A 13095-nucleotide genomic window follows, 5' to 3' on the forward strand; every position below is an offset into this window, starting at 1 on the left:
TGACTCAAGAGGAGTTTGCCTAAACAGGGATTGGAGAAAGTGGGAGTACAATGGGGTCATGCTGAAGGCCAGCAGCGCAGCAGTTGCTCTTGCAGTGCAAAATTTTGGTTGACCACTTCCAGATCTAGGCTGCATTGAAGAGCTGGCCAAGAAAGGGAGTGCAAAGACAGTCTTAATTTCTAGTGTGTCTTTTCTTATGAACAGTTGAGGATAATATGGTCATGGCCAGGATACCTGGTGCCTTCCAGCAAGGGATGGGGCAGCATCAGAGCCTGCAGGGAAGTGGTGGGACATGGGCTGGTGGATATGAAATGCCAGGCAGTGGTGTGGAGATAGGAGGCAGAGCTGTGGAAAGGGAAAAGCATTGGCATTGGTAAAGGGATGGAGGGGTAGAAAAACAAAAGAATCAGTGCTGGAGCTGGGAGTGGCATCTGCCTTGGCTCCTGTCTTAGGGTAGCAGTGGCAAAAGTGAATTAACACCACAAGGGATGTCCCCTGCTCTCCCAATAAAGAAGGCTAAAGCAAAGCAGTTAAAAGCCCCAGCGCCTGCTCCTGTGAGTGTGAAGAGAGAGATCCAGGGGTTGCAGGGTGGGGTTTGGAACTGGAACATTTTGAACTGATTTCCAGCCAGTTCCTGGCTGCAGCAAACAGCTGAGAGCTGAGCATATAACTGTGAGCTTGTTGAGATTGCTGCTCCTGAGGCTGGCTGCAGAGCCCTCGTGGAGCCTGTGCAGAGGCGAGACGGGCTCAAGAAAGGGAGGAAATCCAAGGGCTGACTTAGGACACAGACTGGCTTATTCACTGAGATTTCTGGGTTTTTCCATTGTTGCAGTGAGGAATCTGCTGGCGCCGCCGAGCGTGCTCTGGACCGTGTTATGCAAATGGCCTGGCAGCCCTGCTCTGGTCAGCAGCTGTCAGTCTGAGCTGTGTTTGCACTGCAGGACTAATTTGGGGGAGAAAATAGGCTTCTGGGGTGAGAATGTGGTTCTGGTGAGCCTGTGGCCAAACGATGATGTAATGTGGGACCGTGGTGCAAACCAGGCCATCTCAGGCTTTCAGTGTTTGTCAGCCCTGAGATGTGATGCCATGGAGCAGCTCACCTCAGCACCAAGAGCTTCTCACCTCTGGAGAGATGCTCTGACCTTGGGAGCTCCCTGCTTCTGCTGGAGGGACCTCCTGGTTACTGTGGGATTTAAAACTCCTTGATCAAAACAATGATATTTTGGCTTGTGCCTGGTTCAGTAGGCACCACAATGGTCATGCATGTGCTTTTCTCTCTGGAGAAGCTCTTTGAGTGCTTTGGTCAGGATCTTTGAGACAGAGAAGCAAGAGATGGACAGAACCTTCTGTGTTTTCCTTCTTTGTCTCTTCAGTTTGCTGCTCCATTATTCTGATAGTGCTCCTGAGTGTGCTCTGCTCATAAAGCTCAGGCAGGGAGCTGGGGGAATGATTGGAAAAGAAAAAGAATTACCTTTAAAGCATCATTTTCTGTCTACTAATTGATTTTATTTTTTCTCTCTGAGCAGGTTCAGCCACTTTAATTTTTACTGTAATCATTTGATTAACAATTCCTGCAGTTATATTATACTGTGCAAGGGCAACTGGTGGGTGATTTTTAAAACCCTGCCTGTTCTGCTGGACAGTGAATCTGGGGACTGAATCTGTGTTCCTTCACTGAGAGTCTGGTACTTGGGTTTCCCATCTCCTTGGGAAAAAAAAGTCATCTAACAGTTTACTGCTTCTGCAGAGATTTTGGGCAGTGGGGTCAGGTTGGAGCAGAAAGCTGGTGAGGGCCTTGCACACCCCATCCATAAATACATCCTACCCATATGTATTTCTGGAACAAGACCCTTTTCAAAGGTTAAACTGCTCAAACCTCAAACCTCTTTCTCTTCCTCTCACTTTCTTCCAGCCTTTTTCTGTTTGCTGGCTGAAACTGCAGATCTGGGGGGACAGAGGCCCTCTCTGCCTGCAGGGATGTGTGTGCTGTGGCTGTGGACACCAGTGAAGTGTATCTTCCTTGTAAAAATGCTGAGATATTGGTGCCACGATGCTGGTGTGAGGTGAAAAGCTATCCCTGCCAGTCCTGATCCTGCTTAGGTGGATGCCAGGTTATTATTGGTGCCACAGTGGAGTGGCAGGAGGGAAAAGGTGTGTGCTCCTCAGATCCATTTCTCCAGACTCAAATGGTGAATAAAAGGAAGTTATTTCCTTTAGTATTTTTTGATTTCCATGCCTCGGCAGGCACATTCCTGTGGTGGGAGCTGTTTGGCATCTGCCACAGCTGGCACCTCTCCCCTGGCTCCAGGCTGTTTGTGTTTTGAGCTGCTCACTGGACGGCTCTGCTCATCCCACACCGGGCTTTGCAGCCCTCAGCTGGCCAGCAAATGTCCATCCATGCTCAAAATCCTGCCTGGGTGCCACTCGTGGGTGGTTTGCAGTCTGCAGGTGACAATGGAGCAGTGTTGGTGTCCCTGTGCCACACTCAGGGGGAGCCCAGTCCTGGCCAGCTCCTACCTCACACATCCCCTGGGACCAGCACTGCAAGGGCATTGCAGAAGAGGCAGGATTATCCTGCCACCTCCCTTTCTTAATTGATTAACAGTTCTGCAAACATTCCTGGTGATTTGCAGGTGCTGGACTCCCCTCCTCTCCTTCCTAGAGGCGTTGTGGGCTAAGCAAATAAATACAGTTTTTGAAGCAGTATAAACACAGATTTGGGGTGTTTCTTTGATGTTGCAGGTCTGGCCTGGTTTGATACAATACTGGAGATAGTCTTTTCCATGTTTAATCTTTATAAGTATGAACAGTTCTGGCATATCAAGACAGCTCCATAATTAAAATAGTCCATTGCTCTTTTAAGCCTGATGCTGTAGCTTTTAGGGGCTCCAGATCTGGTGTCCTGTGACAGTCCAGACTTGCAGTCACCTTCTTGGAGTGACACCAGTGTAGCTGGCCTTGGGGTGCAGCCCTCCTCGTCATGGCTGAAGGTGGGGCTCAGGCAGCATCTGGGGGTGTCCTGGAGCGTCCCAGGAGCTGAGCCCTGGCACAGGGCGCTGGGTTGGGAGTAGGGTGGGAGGAGGTGCAAGTTCAGCAGTGTCCCTGGGTTTGTCCCAAGGGCAGAGTACACTCCAGGCAGTGTTTGAGGAGCTGTGGTGGGTGGGAGAAGGAGAGTCCCAGAGGCTTTCCTGGGTTCCCCTCTTTTCCAGGCAGCTTCTGTCCCAGCAGTAGCATCCAGGGCTCTGAGTTCAGGCCTGAACTGCCATTTTTATTTTAAATTCTTGAAGAGTCCCAATCACTGCAGTGTGAGGGCTGCTTGTTGAGATGAGGAGGTGATGGTGGGTCTACCTCCTTCCTTCTGATGGTTTTCTTCCACTGCAGCATGGCCTCCACCCATTGATCTGTTGCCAGTTTGGCTCCCCATTGATGTCCACCCACCCTTCCCTTCTGCCGATTCCAGCAGCTGCTGGATGAAGCTCTTGGCCTCTCCTGTGAAGCTCACCCAGCCCTTCCAGCCTCTCCCAGCCCTGCTGTGTCCACCCTGCAAGGCACCAGATGCTCCCTAGCATCCCACTGCTCTGGCCAGGGCTCTTGTCCTGGTTTGCAGAGCCTTCTTCCTGTGTGGAGCACCACTGATCCATGCAAGACTTCTGACTTTCCCAAGTGTTCCCCAAACATTAGTCCCCTCTGTTCTCAAAATGGAAAATGGGCTCCGTGTGGTGACAACAGTTCTGCTTGTCCTTGGCCTCCCCATCCCACCCCACCTTGTTTTGGGTAGGACCTGATGAGTAGGTGGTTTCTGTAGCTGTGGAAATGGGCTGTGGAAACATTTAAAATACGTCATGGAAGCAACAAGATTCTGGATTTCCAGCCATGCGTTTGGTCAGAGCTGAGCTCTCCAAATCCATAGGGATGTTATCTTTGCCCCTAGATTTTTGCTGAGTTTCCTTGTCCAATAGCATCCCCAAAACAGTGGTTTTCTACCTTCACGTGACACTCTGTACATTTCCTCTCACTTTTTCATGTTAATTTTCCCAAATGCCTTGGCATCAGCACTAGGGAGGATGGAGTTAATTGCACAGCAAAGACCTTTTATCACACTGTGGCTAAACCAGTAACTGCCCATGCCTTTGCTGGTTGCCACTGGGCAGCACTTCTGCACTGCTGGCAGGAAGGGAAAACACTTCCAAGCCTCAAAGCTTCTGCTTGGCCTGGAGAGAAGAGAGGCAGCTTTAACTCAAGGGCACGAGGAGCAGCTTGTCCTCACTGGCAATAACAGGAGATTCACTGCCAGGGCAGACTCAGCCTGGGCACTCTGGGTTGTCCTTTTGGTCTCCTCCTGAGGCAAAGCCATTGCGTGCCACTGCACAAAGAAGGTGCTTTGGGCACCTGATATTTCTGGGATCTCTGTTAAGCCTCATCCAAACTGGGACTGTTTGGTAGCTCTCTTGATGGAGAGAGATGTCAACAGGGTTTGAGACAGGCTACCCTTGGAGATTTGTCCTGCAAGGCTTGTTTGTTTGTGTCCTGATGTTTTTGACACAAAGATGGTACTGTTGCTGGGGAAGGAAATGAGATCTCAGTGTGACACAGCTGGATGTGATCAGAAGTGGGTTTTTTTTCAGCAGCAAAGTTGACCTGAAGGTTCAGGAATATTCCAATACAATTTGGGATAGTGGGATATCTCTAAAGCAAGGAAACAAACGCGTGTCCCCAGGGGACAGAAAAGTTTGTCCCCAGGGGTGATCTTGGCAGTGAGCATCTGAGTGAGGGAAGGTTCTTGCTCAGTTGGGAATGATTTGGAGCTGGCTGTGATGGGAAGGGATGGGGTTGACTCAGGTGGAGCTATCCAAGACAGACACACTCAGCACAGGTTTAGGGATAATTAGATCCATCCTGCATGTTACAATGAGAGGGGTTCAAAGGGCCTCTTAGGGGTCCCTGAAACATCTCTTGGGTTGACAGTCTGCTTTCTGTTGTTCATGATGCCCTCTTTGAAGTCTGAAAATCTCTGTTATTTCACGGTCAATTTGCTGGGTTTTTTCCAAGGCCAGTATTGTCTCCAGCAAAGCTCAACTTCTGTAGCAAAGCTCAATTTCTGTAGGCTTTAGTTTGGCAGTTCAAGCCCTGCCATCATCATCCTCCAGCGTGGCACAACCGGAGGGTGGTGACGAGGAGGATGGAGACACTCCCTGAGCAGTGCTCAGGTCCAGGGTGGGGTGTCCTCCCAGGAACTCATGCCTTCCTGCAGCCCTGACCTTCTGCTCCAGTCCCACCCAGTATAACCCACTTGGGGTACTGGTGGTTAAAACCCCTTTTCATTGCAGCCTTTCAGCAGCAGTTGAGTGTGGAGGACACTGGGTGTTTTTATTGCTGTTGAATGCCAGGGAAAATCAAGGAGCAGAGGGCTGATGTGGCTTCTTCCAAGTTATGCAGTAAATAAGCAGCACAGTTGGGAAAAACCCAGGGTTTTTAGAGTCCCCACAGTCTCCACCAGATCAGCCTGCCTCCCAAATGTTTACTAAAGAGACTGGAGTCTGATTGTTTTTACTTTATTTTTAATTTTTAGACGCTTCCCTCTTCAGGCTGTTTTGCCTGTTCCACAGTGACCAGTATTTGAACAGCACTAGCAGGAAATGTTTGAGAAATGTGCTTTAAAAAACACAGTTCTGCTCAGATGTTCTTTTTATTCCTGGTTTATACAGAGGCTTGGGATTCACAAAGAATGAATCTCTTGTTGGTAGGAGCAAGTTAGGCAGCAGTTTGTTTTGGAGCTGTCTTTGTCATCACTGAGGGCAGGACTGATCTGGGTGTTGGGTGGTCACTTGTGGTCCTACAGTAAAAAAAAGGCTTTGCAGTCAATTATATTTTGTATTCTTGTAGCTTCTCTTGAAGCCAAGGGCCCAAGCTGGAATCTTTGCCTCTGGAAAGCTCTGCTTTGACACCACATACAGTTCCAGTGGAAATTATGGAGCTGATGCTGAAATTATTGGGTGAGGTTTTCTGGACTGAATTACACCAGATGACAAGGCTGAAAGATGTTAAGTGTCCCTTTGGGTCGTGAAGGCTAGGAATCTTCATGGATATCTCCAAGTTTAAATTGGTGTGTGGAGTTTTGTGGATGTGTTGTTTCATCTCCTTCTCACAGTGGACACGTTGGATGGTCCACGTGTCAGATAAGGGTTGGGAAGGCAGCTGTGCTGGCACAAGCGTTTGCTCCATCCCCTGCCTCCATCCCAGGAGCTGTGGATAACCTTCCTAAGAGGGAGATAATGTCTTGCAAAGATCTGGAACAACATCCTACAGAGTGGTTTGCTGGTGCAGGCAGGGGAAGGCAGTAGGGGAAGGCAGTAATTGGGAGGCAGATGAGGGGCTGGAGGTTCAGACCTTGTGTTGCCCTCTGAACCAGCTGGGAAGCCCATTTCTGAGAGTGTGAGGGTGTTTATGGGGACAAGCCACAGGCCAAGGCATCAATAGCTGGTGTTTGGGGTATAGGGCACAGTGCTAGGCATCTGGAGGAGCCTGGTGAACCACAGCACTCCCAGCATCATCCTGCCAGGGAGCTGCCTGCTCCTGCATCCAATTAAACTGCTGGAGCAACCCGGAGAGGCAGCAAGGATTGACTCAGGGCTTGGCTGGGATCCTGGGACCAGCACTGCAATTCATCCAGCAGAGTGAAACAAAAAAAACAAAGGCACTGGGATTTTTAATAAGTGTTTAAGGTCTCGGATTTGGGTCTGGTCAGTCATTTGATCCAGCCACAGGACTTGTATTAGTGGGTGGGAGAGAAATCCAGTCTGAGCATGGGATGCTGTGGGTTTGCACCCAGCTGGGAAGTTGTCCTTGTGTCTGGGAGCAGAAGCCTATTCACAGTTGCTCCTTGGGGGCTGCCAGGCTCCAAGCAGAGCAGTTTGTACCAGATGGTCCCTGCAGCATCCTGGAGAAGGTCTCCTCCAGATTCCTGGATAAGAGCAGGCTCCAGGCTGGATTCATGCTGACCCTGGAGCAGTCAACAAAGAGCATCAGCCGCTGTGACAGACTGTGCCCAACGTGAGATCCTGCAGCAGCTCAAGCAGGGGAAAGAGCCAAGTGCTCCAGTGTTATTACACACTGTTGTACCCCATACCACTGTTGTGTTCAGCTCATTCCCAATATTTTCATCCTTGTTCACATGCATCATCACAGTCTTTTGCAAAGCTCCACATTAATTTGTGGCACAGGGCCTGAGCATCATGACCATGTAGGCACACCTGGGCATTTACTCTGAAGGAACTGACCAGATCTAGGTGCCAGGGAAGTTTGGGGCTCAGAGCTGCTCACTTGCCAGTATAGAACTGCAGGAGAAATGAGGAAATACTTCCCACATCAGCCCTTTCACAGCCATGCTCTCCCAGCCAAGCAGCCACAGGTGACATTACTGGGATGACATTACTCTGGGTGGGTCAGAGACACCAGAGCAGTGCACCAGTAGCTCCCACTGCTGAAACACAGCTCCCAAGAGCTGGAGGTGTAGCAGCAATCCCAGGCATGGTGCTGTTGGTGCAGCTCAGAGCTGCCTGGGGCACCTCCTGTGCAGCTCCTGCCGGCTCAGCGTGGCCACTGAGCTGGGCATAAAGCACTGGAATTTTCCTCTGAGGAGAAGTGACCTTCAGCTGAGGTGGCTCAGAGCCTGCCGTCGGGATTAGCTGTGAGGGAGGTTTAACAGCAAGAAGCTTTTGTCCTGCTGTGAGGCTTTGGGTCTGTAAGGGCAGCTGTGCCAAGTGTTGAGCAGCCTCGTGATGCCCTTACAAAGATTACAGGGGCTGATGTCTGCAAAAGGATCTGCAGCAAGCAGCCGTGCTGCAGGACACTCTGTCTCCCACAGAAGTGTGCTGCTAGCTCCAGGGTTTTTCCAAAATGGTGTCCTGTGTTCCCTGAGTTGTTAGAGCTGCAAGGTGAACTCAGTGCCTTGGCTGCAAGGGCACCGAGGCAAAGTCAGTGTCTGGTAGAGATGGTACAGGACAGGGCTTGGAGAAGGCAAGGGTTGAAAAAGAGGGTGGCAAACCCTGGAGTCCTCCAAGAATAGCAGTTAGGCTGTCAAAAGTACATGACATCCCAAGTGTTGTGGGTGATGGGGTCAGGAGTACTGTGAGGGAGGTGAAGAGGGCCATGGCAGGCAGGTCAGTGATGCTTTAGCTGCTGTTTCTCCAAGACTCTGGCAGAAGGGTCTGGAGGGCCCCATCCATAGCCAGCAGAGCAGGACTGTCACCTGAGTGGCTTGGGAGAACATCCTCCTCACCCACTCTGCCCTGCAGTCATGACCAGCTTTGTCTTTCCTGTGCCCGAAGCTGTGTGGTCCCCTTTCCCCCTGAGACACATTTCCTCTCCTTGTTTGCAGGTTGCCTATGGGACCACAGAGAACAGCCCTGTCACCTTCATGGGGTTCCCCAATGACAGCATCGACCAGAAAACTGAGACAGTGGGATACATCATTCCCCACACTGAGGTGACCATGACCTTTCCCGTGTGCTCCAGGTGCTCTGCCAGCAGCAGACCTCACTCCATCCTCCCTGTCTGGTGCTGATGTCCAGCTAAGCCCTTCTTCTCTTCCAGGCAAAAATTGCGGATCCAGAAACAGGGCAGTCTGTGCCTCTGAACACTCCTGGGGAGCTTCAGATCCGTGGCTACTGTGTCATGCTGGGCTACTGGAACGACCCTGTCAAGACAAGTGAAGTGATCACTGCTGAGAGGTGGTACAAGACAGGGTGAGCCTGAGAACTTCTCCCAGATGGTCCCACTGGGTGGCACTGGATGAGGATGCATGGGTGTGTGTAGGAGTGCTTGGCTGGGATTTCCAAAGTAGAGAAAACTGTCCCAGCTTATCCCTCTGATCTGTCTGTGACACTTCAGAACTGCTTTTAGCACAGAGCCCTTGGTGCTGGGTGTCCCTGGAGAGGGGATTGTCACTGGCCACTTGTGCATGGAGGGATTGTGGGGTACAGGGCAGGGCCAGCCACTGCCTCTCCCCTAAACCCTGGAACTTGTGTGGATGTTGCCAGTTTCTGTAACAGGAGCTCTTTGATCTCCTCCATGTGCTCAGGTGGCATCTCAGCCATTGTCCTCTGATACCACCCTGGCTGGGTGGGAGCATCAGCCATTCTCCACCCAGCTGGGACAGGACTAGAAGGGTGTTGTCATTGCAGGGACATCGGGATCCTGAATGAGCATGGCTACTGTAAAATTATAGGGCGTTGCAAGGACATGATTATTCGGGGAGGAGAAAACATCTATCCAGCAGAACTTGAGCAGTTCCTCCACACCCATCCCAAGGTTGAGGAGGTCCAGGTGAGTGGGAGGAGGTGGGGTGGGTGAGAATCTGTTTCTGGGAATCCTGTACATAAAGCTTCTGGGATTGCTGCTTGGAACCTGGTTGTCTTTCCCTGTTTTGAGCATCAAATTCCATGTAATATTGGTAGGCAAGGAGGAGGGAGAGGCTCATGGGATGGAAGGGGCACGGGGCATATGGATTGTGGCAACCCCTTTGTGTTCCAGCTGCATATCTGCAAAGTGCTTGTCATTTTTCAGTTTTAAACTGCCTATCCACTTTCAATACTCCCTCTGAAATTCTTACTCAGAAAGCAGTCTGGAAGGTCAGGTTTTACTGATAATTGCTCAACTCTGACATCCAGGAGGACTCTTCCAACAAGCAAGCCCCTGGAGATGAGGAGTGAGACTTAGTTTCACTCCTCTGCAAGACAGCAAAGATTTCCAGGACTGAGCAGCTGCTCCCTGTCTGCTGGGATTGTTCTCCTTCAGGTTTTGTGCCAGACAAGTTTCCCCGTAAATAAACTGCTTATTTAGTCAGAGTTCTGCCTGTGCCAGGCGATCATCTCTCCTTGGAACACTCCCAGTGCAGATGGGTTGCAAACCAGCCCTGTTTATGTGGTTTCTAGGGCTTTATGTCACTGCTCTGGACTCAAAAGGATCAACGTGTCTCTAGCAGTTGGAGATAGTGGTTCAAGGCAGGGAATGACAGTAGGATTCTTGTGGAATAGTGGGAGCAAACTTTGGAGAGAGCTCAGGCTTGGGAAGCCCATTTCCTGGTGTCACAGGCAGAGGCCCACTAAGATCTGTGATTATAGGGGTTTTAAATAATCCTTTAATTCAACCTCATCCCTCCCCTGCAATTCCATCTGGAGATCCTGAAGCACTCGTGGCAGCCTACCAAGTCTCCTTGTTGTTTGTGAAACCTCTTGCCCCATTTTTTGGAAGCAGAGGGATGATGACAGGTCCATGCTGGATCCACAACGCTCCAGCATCCTGTGGTATGGGGTCAGGAAACACACCATGGGCCAGCACACAGACCCTGGGGGAGGCCAGGGGCATCCCCAAGGGTCACACTGTCTGTCCTGAGCAGGTGGTTGGTGTGAAGGATTCAAAGATGGGAGAAGAGATCTGTGCCTGCATCCGACTGCGGGCTGGGCAGGACTGCACCAAGGAAGAGATTAAAGCTTTCTGCAAAGGGAAGGTGGGTTCCCAGGCCTCAGTTTCCTTCCTGATCAGTACACCCAGTGGCTGCTGGGGTTTAGAGTACTGGGGGACCCAGCCCTGGCAGTGCCAGGCTGTTCCTTTCAGGTGGTGTAGCCCGTTTTTCTCTTGCCAGATCTCTCATTTCAAGATCCCACGTTATGTTGTGTTTGTGAGCCAGTACCCACTCACTGTCTCAGGCAAGGTAAGAGGGGGCTGGGGCAGGGCAGGAGCCCTGGCATTCTGTCCCAGCTCTTCTCTGAGTCTCTCTCCCTGCTCTCTTCCCTCTATTCCAGATTCAGAAATACAAGTTGAAGGAGCAGATGGAGAAGCACTTGCAGCTCTGAGATTGGGAAGGCAGAGCAAAAAGCAGGATAAATCAGCCCCATTTCAGTCAGCTCTGAGTCTGGTTTTCACCTGTGCCTTGGGCTACGCAGTGGAGACTTTCCCTGCCTGACATCAGGCTGATGGCACTTCTAGTCAATAAAACAAAGCGCCTTTCTTTTCCAGTTGGGTTTGTTTCTTTGCCAACAGAAATACTGTGGTGTGAGGAAGGGATGCTTATTTCTGGAATTTCGTTCAGTTCCTGAAAGACTTTATGAAGGTTTAAAAGTGTTGTGTGTCTCTGAGCAGCTTGGCTGCAGCCATTTCACAGGAGCTGAACATGTGCTGGTGGGTATTTCACTGACACTCTTTAAGTCCAAATGCCATGGCCTGGCTTCCCAGGATAGGTGATGCCTTTTCTCCTTGGATGTTGTGAGACTCCTGGGTCATTTAAGAGCAACTGAACTTGAAATGAGGGGCAGGGGTTTCAGAGAATGAGACTTTGCATTGGGGCTCTCTAAAACTAGCTGGAAAAGCTCACTCTGTTCCCACACCTCCCCCAACTGTTTCCCCAAAAAAAAACCTTCTCCAAGGTAGACATGGCTTTGTTTATTTTGTTGTTTTGGACAAGACAGAGAGTAAGGTTGTTGCAGAAATACCAAAATTCCTGTCCCATCGGCAGAGTGTACCTGGGACAGCATTTTACGGGAGTTATTTGGTACCTCCCAACCATGAAACACTCCTGTGAGAAGAGCGATGGCAGAGCTCCTCTTTGCCACCAGAAGTGTCCCACCCCAGCTGGAAAGCAGATAATGTTGGTGCCAACCCTTGGTGACCTCCTGCTGCCTCCCTCCTGCTTCTTTTCCGAGCAGAGCCGAGGCTGGGCCCCCTCCATGCTCTGGCTTCCTCCAGTGGGTGGAGGGCAGTGGTGAGAAAGAAGAAGTCAGGAGGTCTCAATCCTTCATCTCACAGCTGGGCTGTGGGCTCTACCCATGGAAGCAGACGTCAGGGCCTTGTCCCCTGTACACGTCTGCACTGTGAAAGACAAAAACAAGGATGGTTTGTGTCAGACTCCTTCTGTACACTGCCTTTCCAGCAAGTTCCTCTCCTGTTGTGCTGAAACCAACCCACACTGCTTGTGGGGTTGGTTTCAGCACCAATCCTTGCACATTTCACTCAGGTCTCCTCCCTTCCCTGGTTACCTCTGTCACCTTCCTTCCTGAGGGAAGAACTGTTACCTGTGTGACAGCAGCTGCAGCCAGGGACCTTGGGGACAAAGAGGGCCTCTGTGACTGATGTCTAGGGAAGGACTGTTTCCTTTTTTTGCTTTCCACAGCACTAACCCAGGTGCAGGACAGGCCTGCAGCGAGTGGAGCTTCTCCTCCCCTCCCTGATCAGTATTTCCACCCTTGGCACAACCCATGCCCTGCCCACAGGTGCCCCATGTACTCACTGTAGACGGGGGGCAGTGGGTAAGAAATGACACCAGCCCTGGCTGGCGAGGACAGACAAAGAAAGCCAGTGGGTCCTGGTCACAGCCAGCACAGGGGAACAGTCCCTGCCACCCCACTCCTGCTCCTGTTCTGGGAGCATCCATGGGCATGAGCCCTGGTCCCAAGGAAGCCTTCCCTACCATCCCATGCCTTCCCCAGAGCACATCCAGCCCTCGCCAGCCAGGACACCTTCCGCAGTACCCTCTGCCCCTTCCCAGCCCCTGGAATGATGCACCCCGGCTGTAAATACTCACGGGAGAGGCAGAGCTGGCCATTTTGTCTGCCAGTGCGGTCTCGGTGTGTGCAGCGCTCCAGGCTCGCTCTGTGGCTTCTGCCCTGCCCGTGCCCGAGTTCCACTCTTATAGTGCTCGCTGCCTGCTCGGAATCCCCCCGGAGAGGGAAGGTTACATCACGGGTGGTTTACACCGAACTACGCACTTCTGGCCTGGGAACGGGAACCTGCAGTCCCAGCCTTTGTCATGGGCGTTTCAGAGTTCTATTAATAGTCACGAGGCTCGTCAGCTGCGGCTTCGCACGACCCTGAGTGGGGACAAGCATCCTTCCTCCGCCGAAACTCCGGAAAACCCTTCCCGGCCGCGAGGAGCAGCCGGGGAAGGATGCGGGGGCAGGTCCCAAAAACCTCATTCGGACAGGGCGTCTGAGGAGGACACCGCGGGAGGACACCGGGCGAGGACACCGCGGGAGGACACCGGGCGAGGACACCGGGCGAGGACACCGGCCATGGCATCCCCAGCAGCGGGAGAGGACACTG

The 13095-nt window shown here is 51.6% G+C and overlaps 1 protein-coding gene across 2 annotated transcripts in view; it reads left to right on the top strand.

Annotated features, from left to right (window-relative positions):
• Window positions 1-10868, top strand: part of ACSF2 (acyl-CoA synthetase family member 2) — a 36414-nt gene extending 25546 nt beyond the window's left edge. For both annotated transcript variants that reach the window (XM_039716281.1, XM_039716282.1), the window contains 6 exons: window positions 8378-8485; window positions 8593-8744; window positions 9183-9324; window positions 10397-10507; window positions 10643-10711; window positions 10803-10868. In XM_039716281.1, coding sequence (XP_039572215.1) covers window positions 8378-8485; window positions 8593-8744; window positions 9183-9324; window positions 10397-10507; window positions 10643-10711; window positions 10803-10853 — 633 coding nt within the window. In that variant the 3' untranslated portion in view covers window positions 10854-10868. The remainder of the gene's footprint in view (window positions 1-8377; window positions 8486-8592; window positions 8745-9182; window positions 9325-10396; window positions 10508-10642; window positions 10712-10802) is intronic.
• Window positions 10869-13095: the final 2227 nt, after the last annotated feature.

Source organism: Passer montanus, unplaced genomic scaffold, assembly GCF_014805655.1.
Source record: "Passer montanus isolate IOZ18808 unplaced genomic scaffold, ASM1480565v1 scaffold35, whole genome shotgun sequence".
Taxonomy (NCBI): Eukaryota; Metazoa; Chordata; class Aves; order Passeriformes; family Passeridae; genus Passer; species Passer montanus.